The sequence below is a fragment of the Rhineura floridana genome, chromosome 3 (genome assembly GCF_030035675.1).
Source record: "Rhineura floridana isolate rRhiFlo1 chromosome 3, rRhiFlo1.hap2, whole genome shotgun sequence".
NCBI classification, from domain to species: Eukaryota; Metazoa; Chordata; class Lepidosauria; order Squamata; family Rhineuridae; genus Rhineura; species Rhineura floridana.
In genome coordinates this window covers 85,870,101-85,893,179 of record NC_084482.1, presented here as the reverse complement: position 1 = coordinate 85,893,179, position 23,079 = coordinate 85,870,101, and the positions used below count along the sequence as shown (strand labels likewise).

The following is a 23,079-nucleotide window of genomic DNA, read 5'->3' as shown; positions in this document are numbered from 1 at the left end:
CCTGATTAACCAAGCCAAACAGGTGTGAGTCTGGCTTTTAGAAAACTGACAGTTCTTACTGAGCATGCCTGACACTATAATAGGCTTCAGTGTTAAGTTTCTTTAATTAATTAAAAATCAGCCAGGCATTTTTTTAATTTTTAAACTGCAGAAGGTGAAGGTCAGAAATAGGATTACAGGTACTCTGTGAACATGGCTGATTTTTAATTAATTTCATCACTTTATGGGACCACTGACAGAAAAAAGTCCAACCGGGATTTTTTTCTCTTGTTTTACACTTTGAATTCTTGATTCTCTCTGACTGTTTTGTGTATCGCCGTGAAAACATAGAGGGTTGTTAAGGAAGTGTTTCTGAGTTCAGGACTATAAGTTTTGTAAGGTTTTGTTTTGAAATGAGCTTATGGGAAGCAGCAGAATGGCATGGGGGGTATTTTCAATTTCACATTGCAGAATGTGAAAAATCCATGCTGGCTATAATATACAGCCACTCTCATGACTGTATAATTTACTGACGTCCTTGAATAATTAGGATAGGAATTGTATGTCTCAGTGATTTCAATCACCTCTTCTGTTTAGTGTAACATCTGTCTACAAGATTAATAAAGATACTTTCCCTGTATCACAGTATTAACTTCTGCCAAATATAGCTATGAACAAGCTACCATCTTATGGCTCAGTTCTACTATTCTGGGTCACATACAGTTCTGCTTAATTTTATTAGATATATTAAGTCAGACCACCTATCAAGACCAAGCTAGATACTCTGTCCTGTCTCCTGCAAATCTAATCACTTTTTTTCAACAACTTTGGCAGAACAGAACATTCTCAATACATGATAGGATTTGAAAAATGCTTGACTCAATATGCTTTCCAGAAAAAACTGCTGGTGGTGGGCAAGTATTGCAGTAAAAACGTTTTTGTAAAAAAGGCTACTCACAGTGAAAACCACTTTCAGATTGTTGAAATTGTCGATTTCTTTGACAAAACCTTTGCTCCCCCATCTCACCAAGTAATTTTCACTGTTTAAAAAGAACATATTATGTTATACTCAGTATGATTGTGTCACCTAACAGCTTCACAAAGTGTTATTGGCAAATAACATTACATAATACACATTGCTCTGCACGAATCTTAACACCTACAATACCACTTCAACAAATTGACACATTCAAATAGATATCTTTTCTTGTGTTGTTTTGATTGATGGCTTTGACAATCCTCCTTCTAAAGACAAAATAATGTCATGCCATGAAGGCTGGAATCTAGATAATTATGCAAGAAATAGGGTTGGAAAATAGATTGTACCTCCACTTAAAAAACATTTTAATGGTTACTATATAAAGCAGCTAATGTCCCATTAGCGGTTTTGCAGTTTGAGACTAAAAATATATTTCTTCTAACGGCCCCATACTAAATATGGTTGCTGAGATATAAATCCCATTAAGTTCAGTAGAGCTTACTTCTAGGTAAGTCTTTACATGATTTTAACCTAAGACTGGGTTCAAAGCCCACTTTCTTGGAAATAAGTTCCACAGACATCACTCAGTCATACTTGCAAATAAATTGCTTAGTAAGAACATACGAATAAGAGAAAATTCAGAACAGATCATTGTGTACAAGGCAACTGTAAGACAAAAAGCACACAAAAGCACACAACATAAAAGCAAATATATATTCTATGCATTTTATGGCCTGGTTCAGATGAAACAGTTCTGTTCAGAACATGGATTTACAGTCTGGTTTGCTGGAACACATTAAAAACAGACTGGACATAAGATGCTGTGCTTTAAGAAACCAAGACATCTTTGCAAACACCAGGTATGTAACATAAGTTGGGGAGGGGAGGGGAAGGAAGGGATGAGGACAGAGTGCTAAGGCACACACTTCATTCCGAATCCAAAATACCATGGTTTATCAGACTGCTATCAGTCATCTGAACTGAGACTACAGTAGGTCTCAAACAACTATATACATTGCCATAGGTGACTTTGCTTCCATGTAATATGTTGAATTCCCATAACCTCTAATCATGCTTTTTATATGCACGCCTAGTTCTTACTGAGATGCCAAACATGAGCTGAGAGAGAAAGGACTGTTTATAAACAAAAAATGCAAAACCACACTGCTGTAGTCAATGGCCCACCTTCTAGTCCCATGTGACTGTAGTCTAGCGTAAAATTATCCCTGAGATATGTAAAAGTTTTCACAGAATGGCTCTGTCACATTTTCCTTCCAGTGCTACAACTGTGTCTTTCACAATTATGAATCTTTCATCTCTAACAATTAGCTCACTTTGTACGTTGTACTTATTAACAGGACGTTTCAAACTGAAGGTCTGGTCATTTCACAGGTAAATTACTCCTGTGTTCAAGAACAATCCTGGTGCTATTGGTTTCTGTCCTTTAAGAGGAACAAAAACTGTATTAAGCAAAAGAAGCCAATACATAGGACTCAATAAAAACTGAGTTATCTGTGAATGTAGGAGCTCCTTCCATCTACTGAAGGCTTTTGATTTACTAAGGAGGATTCCAATGGTGGAAGGGGGAAGGGACCATTTTTGCTCATTTCACCTTCCCCCTACAGCCCTCCCACCAATTCTGGAGGATCTCCCAACCCTCTGAAGCAGATTTTCAGAAGACACAAGGGCTGCAGGGGACAGAGAGAATCTGCAGAAGTCACTCCACCTTCTGCTGAAAGGTGCATTCCCCAAACACAGCGCCATGTAGGGGATGCTCCAGCTGAATGGAACAAATCTAAATCCCAGCTATAAAAGGCAGGATACAACTAAAGCGCTCCATCAGTGCAAGGATTTCTACTAGTTCAATGGGACTTCCACCCCCCTCCTTCCCCCATGTACACCCCACACCCTCCACAACTCTGCTCTGGAGAGGTGGGAGAACCACTAGAATAGATTTGGGGGGGTGGGGAAAGTCCTGTTGCACAAGCAGAATTCCTTGCACTGATGGGACCATGACGTAGCACTACTTTGGTTACCACCCAAATAATGGTGGTTTCCAAGAGATTATGCTGTCACACTGACTCTGTGTGTTACTATTTCAGCTTAGCATACTGAAACTACTTATGCTAAATCTTTCAAATGTTCTGTCAAAGAATTCACTAGCATAGTTCAGCTTAAACACTGCAAGCTATCAGAGACACTTGAAGGTTCTCAGTGCACTCTAAATTAACCTAAGCTCCATCATTCCATTTATTTTTGCACATTTAATATGTAATAAATAACTGTGACCAACTTTACATCTTCTCTTAATATTTCAGAACACACTAACATATAACTGAATCCAGTAACAATATAATCTATCTATTGCTTATTTCATAGGGTTCTTTCGTGAGTTACTTAAAATGGTTAATTATATTTTGATTTTTCCCTTTTCTGTTCTCCATCTTTTTTTATAGTCAGGTATGCATTGTCATTGTTGCTTTTATTTCTTTGACTGTTCTCTCCCTTAGGGTACTCAACACCTACTGAACACTGAAATTACTGTTGCATTGATAGTGTGAAAGCTTATTTAAAATTTCCATGCAAGGGCCTAATGCAAAGTACCTGGCAATTTACAATCTCCTTAATTTGTGAAATGTGTATTTTTTTTTTAATTTTCAAGGACCATTATTAGAAGCCGCCCACGTATCGTAAAAACACATGCCAACTTGCCAGGGGAGATTACCACCTTGCAATGGTAAAACAGCAGCATACCTTATAATTGTATGCTTCTGTGAATCATAGAGGGACATGAAAAGTTCCGCATCTTCTCCTATTCTGCAAACAAAATTTCTCACGAAGACATAAAGGCTGTGAGTGGGGGATGAAGAGTATCTGGAGAAGTTTCCATAATCAGACTCATCCTTTGACTGTGTATAAAGAAAAGGTAAGATGGGTATAATGTTATCAAAATTAAACCCAGAAGCAATTGATAAGGAAGGCATCCTCCTCTTTTTATATTTCACAGTAGTGCTAAATCATAGTGTTGTAGGGAGGACACAATTTGAACCCCTGCATTTATTAGGTGTACATTTAACCTTTTCATTCAAACCCGCAAGATTCAAGACTTAGTAAACTGATTTTGTGAATATTTGAGAAGCCATATTGAGCATCCAATTTGGTACCCTCTGCTGATGGAAAACATGCTTTAGTGGAATGGGAGGAGGGCAATTTCTGCTCCAGAAGGTCCTCCAAAGCTCCAGAGTACATTTGAAAGGGGTGAGGAATAGGAAATGAGATAGCTGGAAATTGCCTCCCTCCCCATTGACAGATGCCTTCATCAGTGGAATCAGGTCACCAACTGAACGACATCCAATATGCTTTCCAGGTCCAACCTACTTACAGATATAATCAGCTGTGTATTTTCAATGGAACAGATTTTTGTATTGTATGCCATGGTTATATAATAATTTATGACACACTGTAATCCTATCAATGTGGCATTTATTGCACTTTGATTTTTTAAATGATGCTTGCTCTTTATTTTTTGTTAATGGCATGAAACAATTATCTGAGGGTATTCAGAATATCTTCACACAAGGTAAGCACTAGTTTAAGCTTCACAGTAGATAGCTACTTCCTTCCACCTAGCTATAGACAAGCTCACTGTGTTTGGCTCATCAAGGAGGGTGAAATGAACTGGCAACTTACTTCTGTACCATAAAAAAGTAGCACATCTTAAGCACACCATGCCCCAATGGAATTAGGCTTCAGAAGAAGGCCTGACAGTGGTATTAGACTGTGCAATTGCTCCTTGCATAAGAGTTGGAAAGCTATCCCTTCAATAGGCCTGAAGCTCTTTAACACACCACCATATTAACAGGCAAGTTCCAAATGTAAAATAAGGCTACTTGGCTGACTAAACAAAACGCATTTGGAGGGGTGAGGGTGGAGATGAGTTTCTAACTTTTGGAAATCTTGATTCAGTATACTGATCACTATACCAATCTTTAGAACTCTCTTTTCTTCATGTAGTGATGGTTGTTCTGCACCAGTTGATGTATCTTTTGGAAAACCTTGCCAAGTTTAAATAAAAAGGGTAACAGGAGGTAGGAAATATGTAAAACATATTTTCAATGAACACAGTCTGGCATTGGAAGGGTTTTCACTGGTTAGAGACATAAGAGAAGAAAGATTTCTCATGTAATGCATAAATAACTTTCCCTCAGTGAGAAATAGAACTTCTGTCTGAAAGCATAGAAATGGTGTGCAAACTCCGTACCATCTCCTCTTTAATTCGTTCTGTGATTTTGTTAGTAGCTTCGGCATGAGCACGAAAGAGGCTGATGACACCGGTCTTATCTGGATCCAAGATATTCCCATCTTCATCTCTAACTATAAGATCTAGCTCAAGTATCCTATAGACGTAAAGAGGAAATGTCATCAGCAACATTACAGGCTATTCTCCTGCAATGTAGACCTCACATCATTAAATGTAGACTTCACATCAACTGTCTTATGAAAGCATACCATTCCATGACACTTGGCATTTACATAATTTAAAGCTTATGCTTGGTTTGTATATATTTTTGAGATTTGATTCCTTAATATGTATTTGGGAATTACTTTTAAAATTTCTAAATCCCCATGAAACAATGTAGCACATCAGGATTCTAACAGATATCTTTGGTAACAGGCCATGTGATAATCTTGAGAATACAACCTCTTTTTAAAACGAAACAAACCGAAAACTACACACAACATGCCTGCCTAGGACAATGTTAGCATAATTATGGTTTTATTAGCTTATTCTCCAAAGCAATAGCAGACTAAACACAATCAATGTTAACTTACTTGTTGCCATAGTCAATTTTGGAAGTGACTTTTTGCTTCAGTTCTTTGAGCTGATCTTTGGGCAATGTTCCTGAGAGTAGCTGCGACCTCCACTCCATTAACTCGCACATCATAGATTGTACTTGCCGAAAACTGTCCTTTTTGTTTGCCTGAAACAAGCAACACATTTCAGACTTCGACTTACCTGAAATTTCAAACACCATTTGGCTTCTTTCCAGAGGTTAAACAATTATTATATAACAGAAAAAGAATGATCTTTTCATTTTCATTTTCTTGGGTGTTAAATCAAAACTACCCTACGTACAAAAGCTACAAAAAACAAGGTGTTATGTGCCTTCAAGTTGATTATGACTTATGGCGACCCTATGAATCAGCGACCTCCAGTATTCAGGGTATGATGCATATAAAAATAATTTTATCATATATACAAATGCCTGCTGCATATTATTAATGCATCAGGGTGATAGAGACACAGGACAGAATAGTGCAAAATGGAGATAAAAGGGCAAACTTGGGGAAATGAGACTGTGGTGCTAAGGAAAAGGGTTGTACCTCTATGGTAGAGTATCTGCTTTGCATACAAAAGGTCCCCAGCTCAGTCTCTGGCATCTCCAGGTATGGCTGGAAAAGACGCCCTGCCTGAAATCTTGGAGTCACTGCAGACCAGTGTAGACAATACTACGCTAGATGTACCCTTGGTCTTACTCAAAATAAGGCAACTTCCTGTGTTCCTAACCCCACCCTTACCATCAGCACAGTTCAGGCTCTCCCTTTACATCAAGCTTATACAACAGGAAAAGCTGGGCCAAGTCACACTGATTATCTTATCATGAGCTGAGAGGAACCTGGGGCAGGAGGGCAATATCTCCCTGGGACCACTACAGTACCACCCCCATTGCAATTTTGAGAGAGAGGAAGGGAGGGAGGGAGTATTGCATATTGCATTTGATGGAATTCATCCAGAAGAGAAAAGATTACGTTTTAGGTTTCTGATCTGTGCCTTTGGCAGATTGCTATACCCAAATGTGCTCACTAAGTCACACTGCTTTTGCCAGGTGTACTGATCATGGCACCTAAAGCACAAACAAAGTAAATGGAGGCTGTTTTTTTAATAATGACCCTTCCAGTTAAGATTTAAATACACGGTGCAGCAGTGCTGTCCTTTGGCACACAAGAGACCCTTCTTCAAATTAGGCAGGCTGTCACAATACATAGACAAGTTGCTTAGAAATATATAATAGCAGCTTTTCCCCATAAGCCAAAAGTAGTAGGTTCCGAATTACAGGTGCCTTAAACCTCCTACTGGGAGTGCATTCCTGTATTGCTTGTTAAAGGTCACAAAGAGACTTGAAAGACCAGAAAGCTCAAAGTGGAATTATACTGGCAGGATTTTAACAATAGAACCCAACTCTTCAATGCAGGGATTGCTTCTTTACAGTCTCTCTCAAAGGAGCATTCTATTCATGATATTAAAGACAAAACGCAGTAAAAAACAAACACTGGGCACACTCATAACTAAGCCCACTGAATATGGCTAACATGGCAACTAACCCTGCTAAAGTCTCTTCCACTGCAGGCAATAATTTTATTTATTTAAATAGCTTCTAATTTAAAGTATTTAAAGTAATAGTGCCTTGGGAGGGGGAAAATGTCTTACCACATAGAGTTGTTTCCAGATGTTGCCCCATTCCCAAAGTGTACACGTAACCTCTTGCACCAAAGGAATCTCAGCAGGTATTACATTTTCTGCATTCCTGAACAGAAGGATAAACAGTGACTTAATATCACAATCCCCACCCTGATCGGCAGCCCAGACTCTGGCCCAGATTAGAAGGACCAATGGTACAAGACACAGATGTGCTGGATGCAGCCAGACCAAAGCCCTAATACCAAGGCAGGGCCTATCAGCTGGGAGCCTCTTGGACTGGACTGGGAGCCCTGGAAACAGTTCCCTCCACTCCATGTGCAAATTTTCTCTGACAGACCAGGTCTGTCTATACCAGGGGCCTCACTCTTGCCAGCACAACACACTCAGAAGGAACTGAGATGGAGGAGGTGAAGGTTCCACACCTACTACTTTAAAGGCTCTCCACTCTTCAGGAAGATGGCAGAGCTAGGAGAGTTAGTCTGGCTAAGAGGGATACAAGTCTCAGTTGAGCTACAAACCATGCTGAATCAAGTTGTTTACTTGGAGCTGTCCAAGTTCCTACAATGCCACACTGCTATCTGCCTGACCACACCACCAACAGGTACCCCTCATGCTACGTGAGCTCTGGCTCACAGTCAGGATAGGACACTTTACAAATGTTTTGCCTATCCGCAACTGGGTGTGTACAGTCTAGCCTTTCAAGAAACAGTGCTAATGAAGGACCCTTTCAAAATTTAGTTACAGACATTATTTAAACAGGCTGTTCAACCTCAATAGTGTATGGGATTTTAGCTATTGTATAACACTCCACTGCCCCTGACATATACAGTACATCACAATAATTATCTAAATGAAATACCTTTTCTTTTCAACAGCTATTTCTTTGATATGGATAAAAGATTTTGGAAATATTCCCTGGTGGAAGAAAAAAGAATCCACAGTTGTTATACTTTACCAAACATTTTTTCTACGATATGCCAAACAGACTAAGAGCAGATATATAGAGACAGAGGTCCTTGAAACAGCTCGGGTGAGCTTTATTCTTGTGTAGTATCTGCAGCTGCAGCTGCAGCTGCTGCATATGGCGATATGCAGCTTTTCCCAACATGGTGCCCTCTCAGTGTTTTGGACTACAGTCAAAACATCTGAAGGGCATCAGATTTGGATCATACATTACAGGTTTTGCTGAAACAAAACTGAACACTGAACGTGTAGGCACTGCAGACTAACTTCCATCTATTTTCTTCACCCTCACTTATTACATAATGCCCGATCAAGTACGCTTGCAAACCCCAGGCTTTTCTAGTTTTTCAGTGGCAGAGCACATGCTCTACGTGTTGAAGGCCCCAGGGCCATCAGTAATATGTCCTGTTAAATGCATCAGGAAGCCAGTGATTTGAAAGAGCTCTGTCAGAGACCATAACATAACATAAGAACATACAGTAAGAAGAGCCTGCTGGATCAGACCAGTGGTCTATCTAGTCCAGCATCCTATTCTCACAGTGGCCAATGAGTTGCCCATGGGAAGCCCACAAGCCACTAACTTACGCAAAGTACAAACATGCAAGACAGCATCTCAATTCATGTGCTATTTTACAATACCAAAGAGGCTCAAGTGGAATTTATATATTAAGATATATCTGTTATAATTTTCCAATATTCATGAGCCTGATGTCCTAACAGAGCTACATGTTAACACCATCATTAGCAATCACACTGGGTTTTTTAAAAATCAAACACCAGGTGCAGTGCAGGAGAGCATAACTGTGAACAGCGGTACAGCCTGAAAGAAGGGGCAATTGAAGCCTTGCCTCTCCAGCTGCAATATTGGTAAAATTGCCCTACTGCATAACAGTTAGCATTAAGTGTGCCACTGGGCATTTTTCCCCTAAAGCTAATTGCCAAGCAGTTGAGTGACTCTACCTAAATCACACCTGGAGAGGAAAGGCTTAAATCTTTTCTCCCTGAGTGTTGCAGCAGCAGACACATCCCTCCTCTGTATTTATTTATTTATTTTAGATCCACAATATGAGTGCTAATCATGTTAATGGAACATGCAGCCTGAAATCCATTTAGGAACCTTCTCTTTAGCACAATATATGATACACCTGTGATGATCCTGTATTAGTGTAAATAGGGTAAGTGCTGTTTGTTTAGAAGATACATGGTAAGTAGAATGAAAGAGGAAGGGGGAGTGAATGGGCAGTAGAATGCTGGATGATTGGCTGAATGTTTAAAATGGCTGACAGTATAAAAGGAAGAATGTCAGGTAAATCTGGGTGGATGTGGTGTGGATGTGAGGTGGACGTTGGTGGACTTGAGAGGGTTGTTTTGGTGGGTTTTGAGAGGAGATTGTGTGGAGAGTTGGTGGATGTGAGGATAGGGTGGAGTTCGGATTAGTATTAGATAAAACCATATGCTTATGTGCCTTATGAAGAAATCTTGTTAATCTTGTTCTCTGTGTTATTTAATAAATACTTAATTTGGTTTACTAGAGGCCTGATCCTTGGCTGGGGTTTCACAGACCAGAAGGGAGGGTGAGGTAAATAACCAAGGCTGAAGAGTAACAAATGGTGGCAGCGGGTGAAGGGAAGTATAACACCACAAGTATTCAGAGCAAACCAGAATTATAAGCAGTCTGAGCAAATCACAGCGATTGGGACAGCTTAAGCACGCAGTCACAGAGGTAACCTAATTGAGGGAGACTCAGGCAGAGTCTCTGGGAATACTGGTTATAGGACGTGACTGGTGGTGCTGCCTAGCAGGGGGATCTGTTGAGATCTGTGCTAGAGCGGGAAGAGAAACCATAAAAAAGGACAGTCCGGACTGGTGGAGTCCCTGGTGGTGCCTAGAGACAGGCAGTAACCACGAGCAGGTAGGAACCTGACAGGGAGAGCCAGGGAAGGGCGTCACAACACCCTCTTGAGATCAGGAGTCCATTTGAAAAGCTGAACTATCACTCAGATCCTGGATTATCCCAACATTAAACCAGAGTTCCTTGTTTCATATAAAATGGGGGAATTCAAGTTTAAACAAACCAGAAACTTCATGCCAAAGCTAGTTCATGGAAGGAGGGGAAGAATAGGAGATCCAAACCAACCCATAAGTGAACAAACAAAAGGGAAAGTCAAAAGTTGTATTGGTACATTACATTCAGCAAGTATATACTCTGTGTATACAATAGTTGAGCTGTACAAGTCAACAAGTTACCCTCTGTTACAAGCATTGAGACAGCTTGTACCTGTGTTCGCTGTAATAACACTATAATGTGTGAACAAGCCAAAAGAGAAGAGTCAGTGGGGAAAAGCCAAAGTAAGCATACAGTATATGATTGAAGGAGGTGTCTAATGTAACACCAGAGAAATAGAGACAGATGTCAGGAGGAACTTAGGGCATTGTAATGATAAAGGAAAAGGATACAGGTGGGGAATAGAGAGAGTACAACTTAAGCTGAACTTGAAGATACATAGCTATAGAGCAAAAAGACTGAGGAGGAGCAGCCTATAAAACAAAAAGGGTGCACACCTTAACATGCTGAGGGGGTTTCAGGGTGTTGAAGAAGCTGAGAGCAATGCCGTCAGGAGTCTAGACCAAGAGGCTAGACTCCTAGCAGGGGCAGCCAAAATGGAATGGTCAAAGCTGAGACACCAGACTAAGGTGCATCCAAACTCAGAGGAAGGCAATGGTAAACCACCTCTGACTACCTCTTACCACGAAAACCCTATGAACAGAGTAAAAGATAGTGCTGGAAGATGAGACCCCCAGATCAAAAGGCACTCACTGAGCAACTGGGGAGAACAAAGGACAGGTACGAGTAGCGCTGTGACTAATGATGCAGCTCGGTCAAAGCCGAACGGAAGCCCAGAGGCTGATGCGCACAGATGCGAAAGGAGAGTCCGGAGTTGTACGATGCACACAATAGGAACATGGAATGTGAGAAGCATGAACAAGGGAAAGTAAGAAATTGTCAAGAAAGTAATGGAACATATCAACACTACAATACTTGGCATGACTGAATTAAAATGGACGGGAATCGGACATTTTCAATCGGGCAACTACAAAGTATTTTATGCAGGAAATGAGAAATTAAGAAGAAATGGGGTTGCTTTAATAGTGAGAAGTGATGTAGCAAATTAGGAGCTATAACACAAGGTCTGAGCAAATGATATCAATGAGAGTAAACAGGAAACCTATTAACATAACCATCATCCAAGTCTATGCTCCAACAGCAAATGCAGAAGAAGAGGAATTGGGGAGATTTTATGCAGAATTACAGGAAGAAATTGATCACACACTAAAACAAGATATGCTGATAATCATGGAGGACTGGAATGCAAAAGCAGGGAACAGAGAAGAACTAGAAATTGTGGGGAAATGGGGCTTAGAAGACAGAAATGAAGCAGGAAAAAGACTTATTGAATTCTGTGAAGCCAATAATTTGTTTCTCGCAAACACATTTTTTAGCAACCGAAAAGACTGTACATGTGGACATCACCAAATGGTCACTATAGGAATCAAATTGATAATATAATTGGTAGCAGAAGATGGAGACGTTCCATACTTTCTGTGAAAACAAGACCAGGAGCAGACTGCGGTACAGATCATGAACTGGTCGTATCAAAAATCAGAGTAAAACTAAAGAAGAACAACAAAGTAATGATAATGCCAAAATACAATTTAAATAACACCCCAGAAGAATATAAAGATCAAATAAGGAACAGAATTGAGGCTTTAAACTTAGCTGACAGAGAGCCAGAAGAACTATGGATTGAAGTCAGAGACATTATCAGGGAAGAATGCAAAAAGACAATACCTCTAATTAAAAAGAGAGAAAAACCTCAATGGATGACTGAAGAATTTATTTATTTATTTATTACATTTATATACCGTCCCATAGCCAAAGCTCTCTGGGCAGTTTAAAACAATAAAAATATACAAATTTTAATAATAAACTATTGCTTTAATAATATCCCATGCAAGTAAGGAAATGCTCAAGATTCTACAACAAAGGCTCTTACCATATATGGAGTGAGAAATGCCAGATGTCCAAGCTGGATTTAGAAAGGGAAGAGGTACCAGAGATCACATCACAAACATATGTTGGATAATGGAACAGACCAAGGAATTTCAGAAGAAAATCACCCTGTGCTTTATAGATTACAGCAAAGCCTTTGATTGTGTAGATCATGAAAAACTATGGAATGCTTTAAAAGAAATGGGGGTGCCACAGCATCTGATTGTCCTGATGTGCGACCTACACTCTGGACAAGAGGCTACTTTAAGGACAGAATATGGAGAAACCAATTTGTTCCCAATCAGAAAGGGTGTGAGACAGGGGTGTATTTTATCACCCTATTTGTTTAATCTATACGCAGAACATATCATATGGAAAGCGGGATTGGATCAAGATGAAGGAGATGTGAAAATTGGAGGGAGAAATATCAATAATTTAAGATATGCAGACGATACCACACTACTAGCAGAAACCAGTAACAATTTGAAACGAATGCTGATGAGAGTTAAAGAGGAAAGTACAAAAGCAGGACTACAGCTGAATGTCAAAAAGACTAAAGTAATGACAACAGAAGATTTATGTAACTTTAAAGTTGACAATGAAGACATTGAACTTGTCAAGAATTATCAATACCTCAGCACAGTCATTAACCAACATGGAGACAATAGTCAAGAAATCAGGCTGGGACTGGGGAGGGCAGCTGTGAGAGAACTAGAAAAGATCCTCAGATGCAAAGATGTATCACTGAACACTAAAGTCAGGATCATTCAGACCATGGTATTTCCAATCTCTATGTAGGGATATGAAAGTTGGACAGTGAAAATAGCGGGTAAGAGAAAAATCAACTCATTTGAAATGTGGTGTTGGAGGAGAGCTTTGAGCATACCATGGACAAATAATTGGGAGTTAGAACAAATTAAACCAGAACTGTCACTAGAAGCTAAAATGATGAAGCTGAGGTAATCATAGTTTGGACACATAATGAGAAGACATGATTCACTAGAAAAGACAATAAGGTTGGGAAAAACAGAAGGGAGTAGAAAAAGAGGAAGGCCAAACAAGAGATGGATTGATTCCATAAAGGAAGCCACAGACCTGAACTTACAAGATCTGAACAGGGTAGTTCATGACAGATGCTCTTGGAGGTACTGATTGATAGGGTCGCCATAAGTCATAATCGACTTGAAGGCACATAACAACAACAACAAAAGGTATAAAACCATGGAGGGATTTGAAAGTAAGTACAAGAACAACAAAGTGAAGATGAGGGGACGTCAGTGAAGAGAACAGTATAAAGGTGTGATATGAGTTGAATGATGAGTAGAAAATATAAAATTGTCAAGAAGAACAACAGAAAGTTTATCCTACAGGGTTGAAACAGTGCCATTGGTAAGACCTGCTTAGCATTCAAGAAAAACACAACTCAACGATCTACACAAAGAACTATTATTTTCTGCCTGGTGTATGGGCCTGCATTGCAGCTGCTTTAACCATTATTATCTCATGCAGAGTAAGCAACAGCCTAAGAGCTGCTGCACAACCATCTCCATGGTGAAAATTAAGTAGGCATAGGAAGAACAACAGAAAAAAAAAGAAAGATGTTAAGCTTTTGAAAGTGAGATCAGAGCTTGGAAGTAACTCGTTAAAAATAACGAGTTACTTGTAATTCACTACATTTTTGCGTAACGAGAGAGTAATTTCGTTACATTTGCTTGTAACAGAACGAGTGGTAACTTAATTACTTTTCAGCTGTAACTGTAATGTTTCCAACGTTCCATTTACCGTTACTTGGGGGGAGGGGAAGTCTGCTCCTGTGATTGGTGGCCAAAAGAATGTGCCTCACACATGGCGAGCCAGACTACAGAAGCAGAATGGAGGTGAAGAACTGAGATGAGTGGCGATGGTGTGTGAGCGTGCGCATGCGTGCGCCTCCACCGCTTGTCCTGCCGCCCCTTCCTGCCTGCCTCCTCCTCTCCTCTCATGCCTATCACTGGCTGCCTATCGCTGGCTGCCTCTCCCCTCCCTGCTTGTCGTTGCTTCTCTCCTCCCTGGGTGTCGTTGCCTCTCCCCATGTGCGTGTCGTTGCCTCTCCCTTCCCTGGGTGTCGTTGCCTCTCTCCTCCCTGCATGTCTTTGCCTCTTCCCCGTGACTGTTGTTGCCTCTCTCCTCCCTGGGTGTTGTTGCCTCTCCCCACATGCGAGTCGCTGCCTCTTCCTTCCCTGCATGTCGTTGCCTCTCTCCTCCCTGCGTGTCGTTGCCTCTTCCCCGTGCCTGTTGTTGCTTTTCTCCTCCTTGGGTGTCGTTGCCACTTCCTTCCCTGGGTGTCGTTGCCCCTCTCCTCCCTGGGTGTCGTTGCCTCTCTCCTCCCTGGGTGTCGTTGCCTCTCTCCTCCCTGGGTGTCATTGCCTCTCCCCACGTGCGTGTTGTTGCCTCATCCTTCCCTGCGTGTCGTTGCCTCTCTCCTCCCTGCGTGTCGTTGCCTCTTCCCCGTGCCTGTCGTTGCCTCTCTCCTCCCTGGGTGTCGTTGTTGCCTCTCTCCTCCCTGGGTGTCGTTGTTGCCTCTCCCCACCCTGCTTCTCATTGCCTCTCCCCTCCCTGAGTCTCGTTGCCTCTCCCCTCAGCACAGAGGAAAGGGTCCCCAAATTATGCAAGAACAGACAAAGTCAATACTACAAAAGTAAGTAATTGTATTGGTAGAAATTATGATAGTACATAAGAAACAAAAGGTATACATATATATATATATATATATGAAATAGAGCAATATTAACAAAATATGTGCAAAAAAGACTCAGGGAACTTCCAGAAGATTTGTTTATTGAACATTCAACCTGATTTGTTTGCAGGGAGATTTGATGACATTGCATCAAAACAAACCTTGTCCCTTTCCAGTGTATTTTCCTGTTACTTTTCTCATTGCAAAAAAATCTGATATTCAGTGGAAGGTTTGTGGCGCAAGACCCCCTCATCAACTACAATTGTATAACCTGAGTTTGCTGGTATGTGACTGAGTTCCACCCAAAACTAGTGGCAGTCTGAAAGTGCCTTCATGTAGTAGCCAAAAAATATATTGGAAATGCAAATATTCTTTTCAAGCTGAAGCTAAGAAGAATGTATTACAGAGTTGTTGGACGAGATCTCCAGATTACATTCTGTTCCTTTGCTTCATCAAAACCAATTCAGAAATGAGTGTGTAAATGTAACTCACATATAATAAATGAGTTCTTCTACATATCTTAGAGCACTATCACTTCTGCAAATATATCTCGATGTCTACTATGCAGGAAGTGAGGGGAAGGCAGAAGTGAAGAAGCCTAGGCCAGGGAGCTTGTGCCATCAGCTCCTGGGGTTGGCCTGGAAAATATTCTGTATTTGTTGCTTATTCAAAATATTTTAAATGCCTCCCCCCCCATCTGTATATTGATTTTTAAATAGTAGCAAAAGACAATTGGGTTGCATGATGAGGATCAAAAGTTCACAACACTCTTCACCCCTCCATAACCCCAAGAAATTGGTCCTAAATTTAAACTATAAAAAAGAACAAATATGACACATTGGCTGTACATATGCATGCATGCATGTCCTCACACACAGAGTTAATTTTCATTTAGGCTGCCTATCTAATGCAGAAACATCATACATTTTGACTGTTATGTCCTTGAATATAAGAATCAAAACTGGTTATAGAAACAGCTAGAGCCCTTGTTTGTGATCAGGGTGGTGGTGGGGAAAAGTCAGTGCAGTTATGAAGCCAAAATTCCACAGTGCAGTCCATAAAGGTGGCAACAACAGTGGGTCTAGACATCAAGCAACTTTCTTCTGATGACAAGTACAGATAGGCAGAAACAAGAGCCGTCCAAGAATTATGATCTGCACTGGCTGAGCTACATTCCAGTATTACCATGTACAACTGAATGTTTACTCCTGTTGCAAACCATTGTTGTTATGAGCCTTCAAGTCGATTACAACTATGGCGACCCTATGAATCAGAGCCCTCCAATAGCATCTTTCATGAACCACCCAGTTCAGATCTTGTAAGTTCAGGTCTGTGGCTTCCTTTGGAATCAATCCATCTCTTGTTTGGCCTTCCTCTTTTTCTACTCCCTTCTGTTTTTCCCAGCATTATTGTCTTTTCTAGTGAATCATGTCTTCTCTGTTGCGCTGTGTGTGTTTGTGTGCTTAATTATGTTTAAAACAACACAGCAGCAGCAGCAGAGTAACAGCAGATGTTGAAATGCAAGTGTGCCAGCGTGTGTGTGCATTTACCTAAGAAAGCAGGCTTTTACCCTGCATCAGCATCACTGAGACTTGAGACTTAGTAAAATAAGAAAAGCTAGTTTATTTATAGAAATACATAGTAGATAGAAAGGCATACCTAGTTCTAACTAACTAGCTAAGTTGGAGGCGTAACACCCAGGTGCGGGAGTTAGCCCCATGTTAGGAGAGAAAGCAGAGACAGAGAAGGAAGGAAGTGGAAAGGGCAGAAGGAGGAGGGGCAGGTAAGCTTCCCTAAAGACTTAACAGTCTAGCGACAGAAGGAAGTCAGTCAGAGCATCACAGGTAAAGATAAACAAGCCTATCCATCTGGAGGACCCTTGCTCTATCTCCCTTCTGGAACACAAACAAAAGAACAAAACAGGAGTTGCTCTTGCCCCACTTCCAACATTCTCATGATGTGTCCAAAGTATGATAACCTCAGTTTCATCATTTTAGCTTCTAGTGACAGTTCTGGTTTAATTTGTTCTGACACCCAATTATTTGTCTTTTTCACAGTCCATGGTATGCACAAAGTTCTCCTCCAACACCACATTTCAAATGAGTTGATTTTTCTCTTATCCACTTTTTTCACTGTCCAACTTTTACATCCATACATAGAGATTGGAAATATCATGGTCTGAATGATCCTGACTTTAGTGTTCAGTGATACATCTTTGCATTTGAGGACCTTTTCTAGTTCTCTCATAGCTGCGCTCCCCAGTCCTAGCCTTCTAATTTCTTGACTATTATCTCCATTTTGGTTAATGGCTGTGCCGAGGTATTGATAATCCTTGACAAGTTCAAAGTCCTCATTGTCAACTTTAAAGTTACATAAATCTTTTGTTGTCATTATTTTAGTCTTCTTGACGTTCTGCTGTCGTCCTGCTTTTGTGCTTTCCTCTTTAACTTTCATTATTGTCATGATCTGTGGGTGGGTAAGAGGCAACAAGGGAGAAGGTGGAGAGTGAGACGGGGTGGAGTGGAGAAAACAATTTTTAAAAATGGAGTGGAGGGGAAAAGGAGCCAGAGGGCAAGAACATGGATAAAGGAGGAGAAGGAGGCAGAAGCAGAATGGAGATAAAGAACTGTGGAGGTGAAAGATGACAACGTTTCTGTGCGTGTGTTTGCACTTGGCACATAAAGTGGCCTCCACCACCCTCTCTGGCTACTGTGCTGCATTTGCAGTATTTTAACTTTTTTGCATCTCAGGGGAAAATGTTTGCTTGGGTGAGTGTCCCTTAGTTGGTGGCAGGGCAGGGTCCGGGAGGTGGTTGAGTGAGAGAGATTATGCTGGCTGGCTGAGTGGGGGGGAGGGGGGTTGCACTTGGATTGATGTGCAAAGATCTGAGTAGTGGCCTCTGGCTCCCTCCCCACCTCCCTTACCAGTGGAGAGACCACCATTGCTATCTTATGGATAAAAAGTATTATTCTACTACCTCTGTATGTGTGTGTTTATTTTTAATGTTGTTTTAGGCTACTTAGATGTGCAGCAGCCAAGGCCAGCACCTTGTAGATGTTTTTTTAAAGTAACTGAAATGTAACTGTAGTGATTACTTTTGAGGAAAAAGTAAAGTAATCAGTTACTTTCAGAGCCATTGTAATCGTGACTGTAATTACTACTTTTTGGGCCATGTAACTGTAACTGTAATTTATTACTTTTTAAAAGTAATCTTCCAAGCTCTGAGTGAGATACTTACACAAGTAATTCCATTATTGCTTGATTACATGGCCATAACATCAGTAAGAGGAACACAAAAGATTGTTTTTAAAAGAAGCCTTTAGAGGGCAAGAATATTAAGGTACCTTTTGAGTGCTTTATTACATACAATAGTAGTGCTTGGTAACAAACAGGGAACTATTTCTACTTAAAAACGAACAAGAAAATGAGTTTTTATGCTGTCTAGCAAAATAAGAAACCCTGCTTGATTCACATTTTTAAGGACAAGGAAACAAAGAGTTACTTTCTTCAAGACAGTTCCATGTATTGCTGTCAGATTTGAATGTGCAGTGTAATGTCAAATAAATGTGATGATTATATAGCTATGAATTCCCAATAGGAACTTTCCAATATATAAAAGGAGAAATTTATCAGGAATTAAACTTTCTACTACCCACTCATATAAAATGTTAAGGTGATGTACAACAGTATATACAAATACAATAAAACACAAAATAGCACAAAACAATACAAAATGATGATAAAAATGACTGGCTGGTCTGTGACAGGGGAATTAAACAATTGAATGTCCCCCAAAATGAAAGAGACATCTAACGGTTAGCAGTGATAAATAAAACAAACTGTAGCATTAAAGATCACACTGACTAAATATTTGGCTCAAAGACTTTAAGTATGCCCAAAAGCTTCAACTAATCCAGTGGGAGCTTCACTTTGTCCCTATGCCATATCACAGTCTGCTTTCAACAGCTACGCTTCAATGAGCCAAAGGCCTGCCTGCAGGAAGAGGAACATTGCGCTGCCAGGGAGGGAGAGCCCCTTGTCATCTGCTGCTGCTGTGCTGCTTCCCCTGGCGGTCACCACCACCACCCTTCCTGCTGGACTGCTGCTATTGTATTCTATTGTATTTTAATGCTATTTAATTACTTGTTCTGTTGAGTTTGCTATTTATTTCTATGTTTTTGTATTTTATGCTGTTTTACTCTTATGTACACCGCCCAGAGAGCCTTTTGGCTTTGGGCGGTATAGAAATTAAATTAAATAATAAATAAATAAAAAATTCTGCTTAAAAAGTACAAGATCCCTTCAGTACATAGGACTAGTTGGATCCTGGTTAAAGTCATTATTTCTTATTTAATCTGTTCTTCCCATCATATAAAACATATGTCAAATCCAAAGCCATTCATTTCCTTTTGAAATACTGCCCATCCAGATTCAATTACTCTTCTCACAATTAAGCTCCATAAGGAAAATGGCCATTTTTTAAAAAAAATCGAACCAGTAACATCAACAGTAACAATAAAGTCAATAAGAATAAACTTACCTCTATTCCTTTATGTCTTACACGGTATCCCTTGTACCAACCTAAAATTCAAACCAAAACCATAGTAGGTTTTATTGTTATTGTTATTGTTATTATGTGCTCTTTAATCTCCTAATTGTGTCCACTCATTTGATTTCCACAGAATTAGGGTTGCAATCTCATGCACATTTAATGAACTCAGCGCTTTGAACTCAGCACTTCCAAGTAAGCGTGCAAAAGGCTGTGATGAAAGATGATTACTGCTATTTATTTGTGTTTGTTTGTTTATATATAAATTTTCATAGACCACCTTTCAGGATAATTGCCCACACAAGGTAATAAGCATAACAGTATAAAAAATAATCCAGTTAAAATCTACATCACACCCCTTAATGAGCAGTAAATCTTCATCAAGACACAACTCAATGAAAACACAACAAATAATAAAAAAGTGGATACAAATTAAAAACAGGACTACTCTTTTAAAAATAATCCTCTGTGATACTTGCTTGAGGAGCACATTTCATAAATACATCACTACCACTGAAAAGATCCTATCATATGCCCTTTCTTTATGCACCAGGTGTGTCTGTGTTTTAAAAACCTTTAATTAAAAAATCCTGTGTTAATGAGAAGGAGACTAATAGATGAGATTGTCTCTTCTCAAAACTGTAACTCTCTTAACTCTGCCATCTCATTATCTTTCCAGTAATGGCTTCCAGTCAAGCAGTATTGTGTTGTGCTTCATTTCTAAGCATACAATCTCCACATTTTAACATTACGTTTATGAAATCTGAAAGTTCTCTTTTCTCCAGCTTTATAACCTATGCAAGAATGCAGGGCCTTGAAAATGAAAAAAAAACTAAACATGTTTGAATTAAAAATGTATTGAGCAAGATCATAATTTTTAGTCTTATGACTAAAACATTTCTGGTTATAGTTTAACCAAAGCCAGTAGGAATATTAAGGGTGTTTTTATAATGCTTTTATTAAGAGGTGTAAAACCCACCCGGGTCAAGCAAGTTTTCCCTCTTAATAATGCATATTAGGAGCTGAAGCTTCCATAACCTCTCTTCTTCCCACTGTGTGTGTTTTATTATACAGATACCACTGATAAAACCATCAAAGCTAACATAAGAACATTTGCTACATGCATTGTATTAATAATACACACATCACAGTGTCAGATTAAGGAGGTAAGTTACACCGGATAAGAACAATAGCTCATTAATTCACCCAGGGTGCATTTCTAAATAAGCAAGCATGATGGCTGCATATTTGGGAGGGAGGGGGAAGAGTAATAAAAGCATTATCACAGGAAATCTTATCTTCCAATAGGCTTATAACTCAATGTGATGATCCAAGGCAGCCATCACTGAACTATGGTTGTAATAATATATTCACACACCCCAAAAATCTCTCACCTTCACAGTCTTCCAGTATATGGACTACATCACCAATATGAAGAGATAACTGTGGCACTCTTGCAGCTCTGAAATTGTATATTGCTGTAAAAAGACAGAATAAAGTATTATGGTTTCAAACTAATTAATATTTTTAACACAATTTAGCATTAGACATAATGCTAAACCATAGTTTACTGCTATGGGAACAAGCCTGGGATGGACTTACTTCATTGCTCTCTACTCCTTTTCCTCTTTTGGCAGACCACAAGGAGATTTTGCTTCCATTTTCAACCAACAGAAGTTGCTTATTTCATCCAAACAAAGAACTGTAGTTTAAGGACACAAATCAAGATCACAATAACCACTGTTTGAGGTTCGCTTGCTTCCCTAAACTATAGCTAAGACTAACTACAGTTTAATCTGAGCTTGGATGTAACAAGTAACAACAGTTAGTTTGAAAACAGAAGCAAAATCTTTGGTTCTCCTTCCCAGAAAGGAAGGGTAGTGAACAACCACTGAAGCTCATGCAGGTAACACTAAAGTGAAGTTTAGCATTACATGCGAACCAGGCCAGTATGGGATATACGAAGGTGACTTTGAGAGCCACCATTATTATTTGTAATAGAAAAGTAGGTATAAATATTAAATAAACCAAACTAAACTAAAGTATGTTAGAACTTGCATCGGAAGCCAGGGATGCCAACATGTTTTCTGGGCCCAATACATTTACATAGATTGGGTCCTCTGCCTCACTTGCAAAAGAAGACACAAATCTGCAAAAAAATGGTTTATGCTTTTGTGTCATATACAAATTTGTGTCCTAGTCTGTGGATGGGTAGACTGCCCCAAAATAAATCAGGGGCTATACACAAGTAAGAAAATGTTTGACAGACATAATATCAACAGGTGAAGCTTCTCCCATAATCGTATCTCCATACTAGAAAAGGCTTGACCAACTGAATTTCTGACTGCCACACAGCTGTTAAAAGAGCCCTGCCTCTCCCAACCCTAAACCATGCAAAGAACTCAAGTTTCATGAGTTACGCTGCTGAAAGTCTTTATCAGATGATCTTAGGCGGCTAACACTACCATGCCTGGTCTGAACCAAAGCTGTTTCAGATGGAAGGGGGGTTGTCAAAAGAAATTTAGGATTTGCAGCAATCAAGGCACAGATGCCGATGTGCAGATAAATTCATGATCATGTTGTTAAAAACTAAGCTCTGTATTCTAAGAGCACGAGTTGTGGTTATTTATTTATACTTCATAGTAACTATAGCAATGTTATCAGCACAGGCTCAACAGCCTGTGTTTGAGCTAAAAGGATTTGGGCCTTTGATAGAAATATATCCATTTAAGAGTTTATACCAGCAGCAGCAACCATCCCCAAGAATCCACCTATTCCCTGCCCCCCATGGGTGGGAAAGAAATCAGTTACCACCATCTCCATGTTTCTGCTACAATCAAATTAACAACACCTCCCAAATGCGGTTCTTTGGGAGGGGGAACCACCAACACATCAAGAGACTTGATTGCTCTGCAGAGCTGATGCAACTCATGTGTGGCCTCTCCTGCTAGATAACAATGGACTATACCGCAGGGTTGTCATTAGGTTACTCTTTCTCAGCACCCCCACCCACTAAGCACTGTTAGTAGAGCAATGTGGGCTACATTGCAGGGTTGATGCTGCCTCAACCAGGCCTGGCGCCAGCAGTCAACCAGGTTGTGCCCTGGTTGAGAGCCCCTGCAGCCCAGAGCAGTCCCTCCTTAGGGTGGAGCTCCTGCTCCACAATCCATAGCAGCATCAGGTCTCATGACCGGACACTGCCATGGATCACAGAGCAGGAGCTCCCAGACACACACATACCCCTGAAACAGGTGGCATGGGCTTAAATAATCCAGCCCACCCCACCTGCCTGTCGTATTAGCACATCAATGTGCACGTCTGCATGCTGTGTGCACCTGCCTGCCATCACACAAGATGGTAG

At 40.2% G+C, this 23,079-nt stretch overlaps 1 protein-coding gene across 2 annotated transcripts in view; it reads right to left on the bottom strand.

Moving 5' to 3' along the window:
• Window positions 1-23,079, bottom strand: part of DOCK2 (dedicator of cytokinesis 2) — a 459,036-nt gene that overhangs the window by 422,431 nt on the left and 13,526 nt on the right. For both annotated transcript variants that reach the window (XM_061616811.1, XM_061616812.1), the window contains exons 2-9: window positions 21,113-21,196; window positions 19,710-19,750; window positions 8,299-8,354; window positions 7,449-7,545; window positions 5,792-5,940; window positions 5,220-5,355; window positions 3,713-3,867; window positions 938-1,019 (exon numbers count right to left, since the gene is read on the bottom strand). In XM_061616811.1, coding sequence (XP_061472795.1) covers window positions 938-1,019; window positions 3,713-3,867; window positions 5,220-5,355; window positions 5,792-5,940; window positions 7,449-7,545; window positions 8,299-8,354; window positions 19,710-19,750; window positions 21,113-21,196 — 800 coding nt within the window. The remainder of the gene's footprint in view (window positions 1-937; window positions 1,020-3,712; window positions 3,868-5,219; window positions 5,356-5,791; window positions 5,941-7,448; window positions 7,546-8,298; window positions 8,355-19,709; window positions 19,751-21,112; window positions 21,197-23,079) is intronic.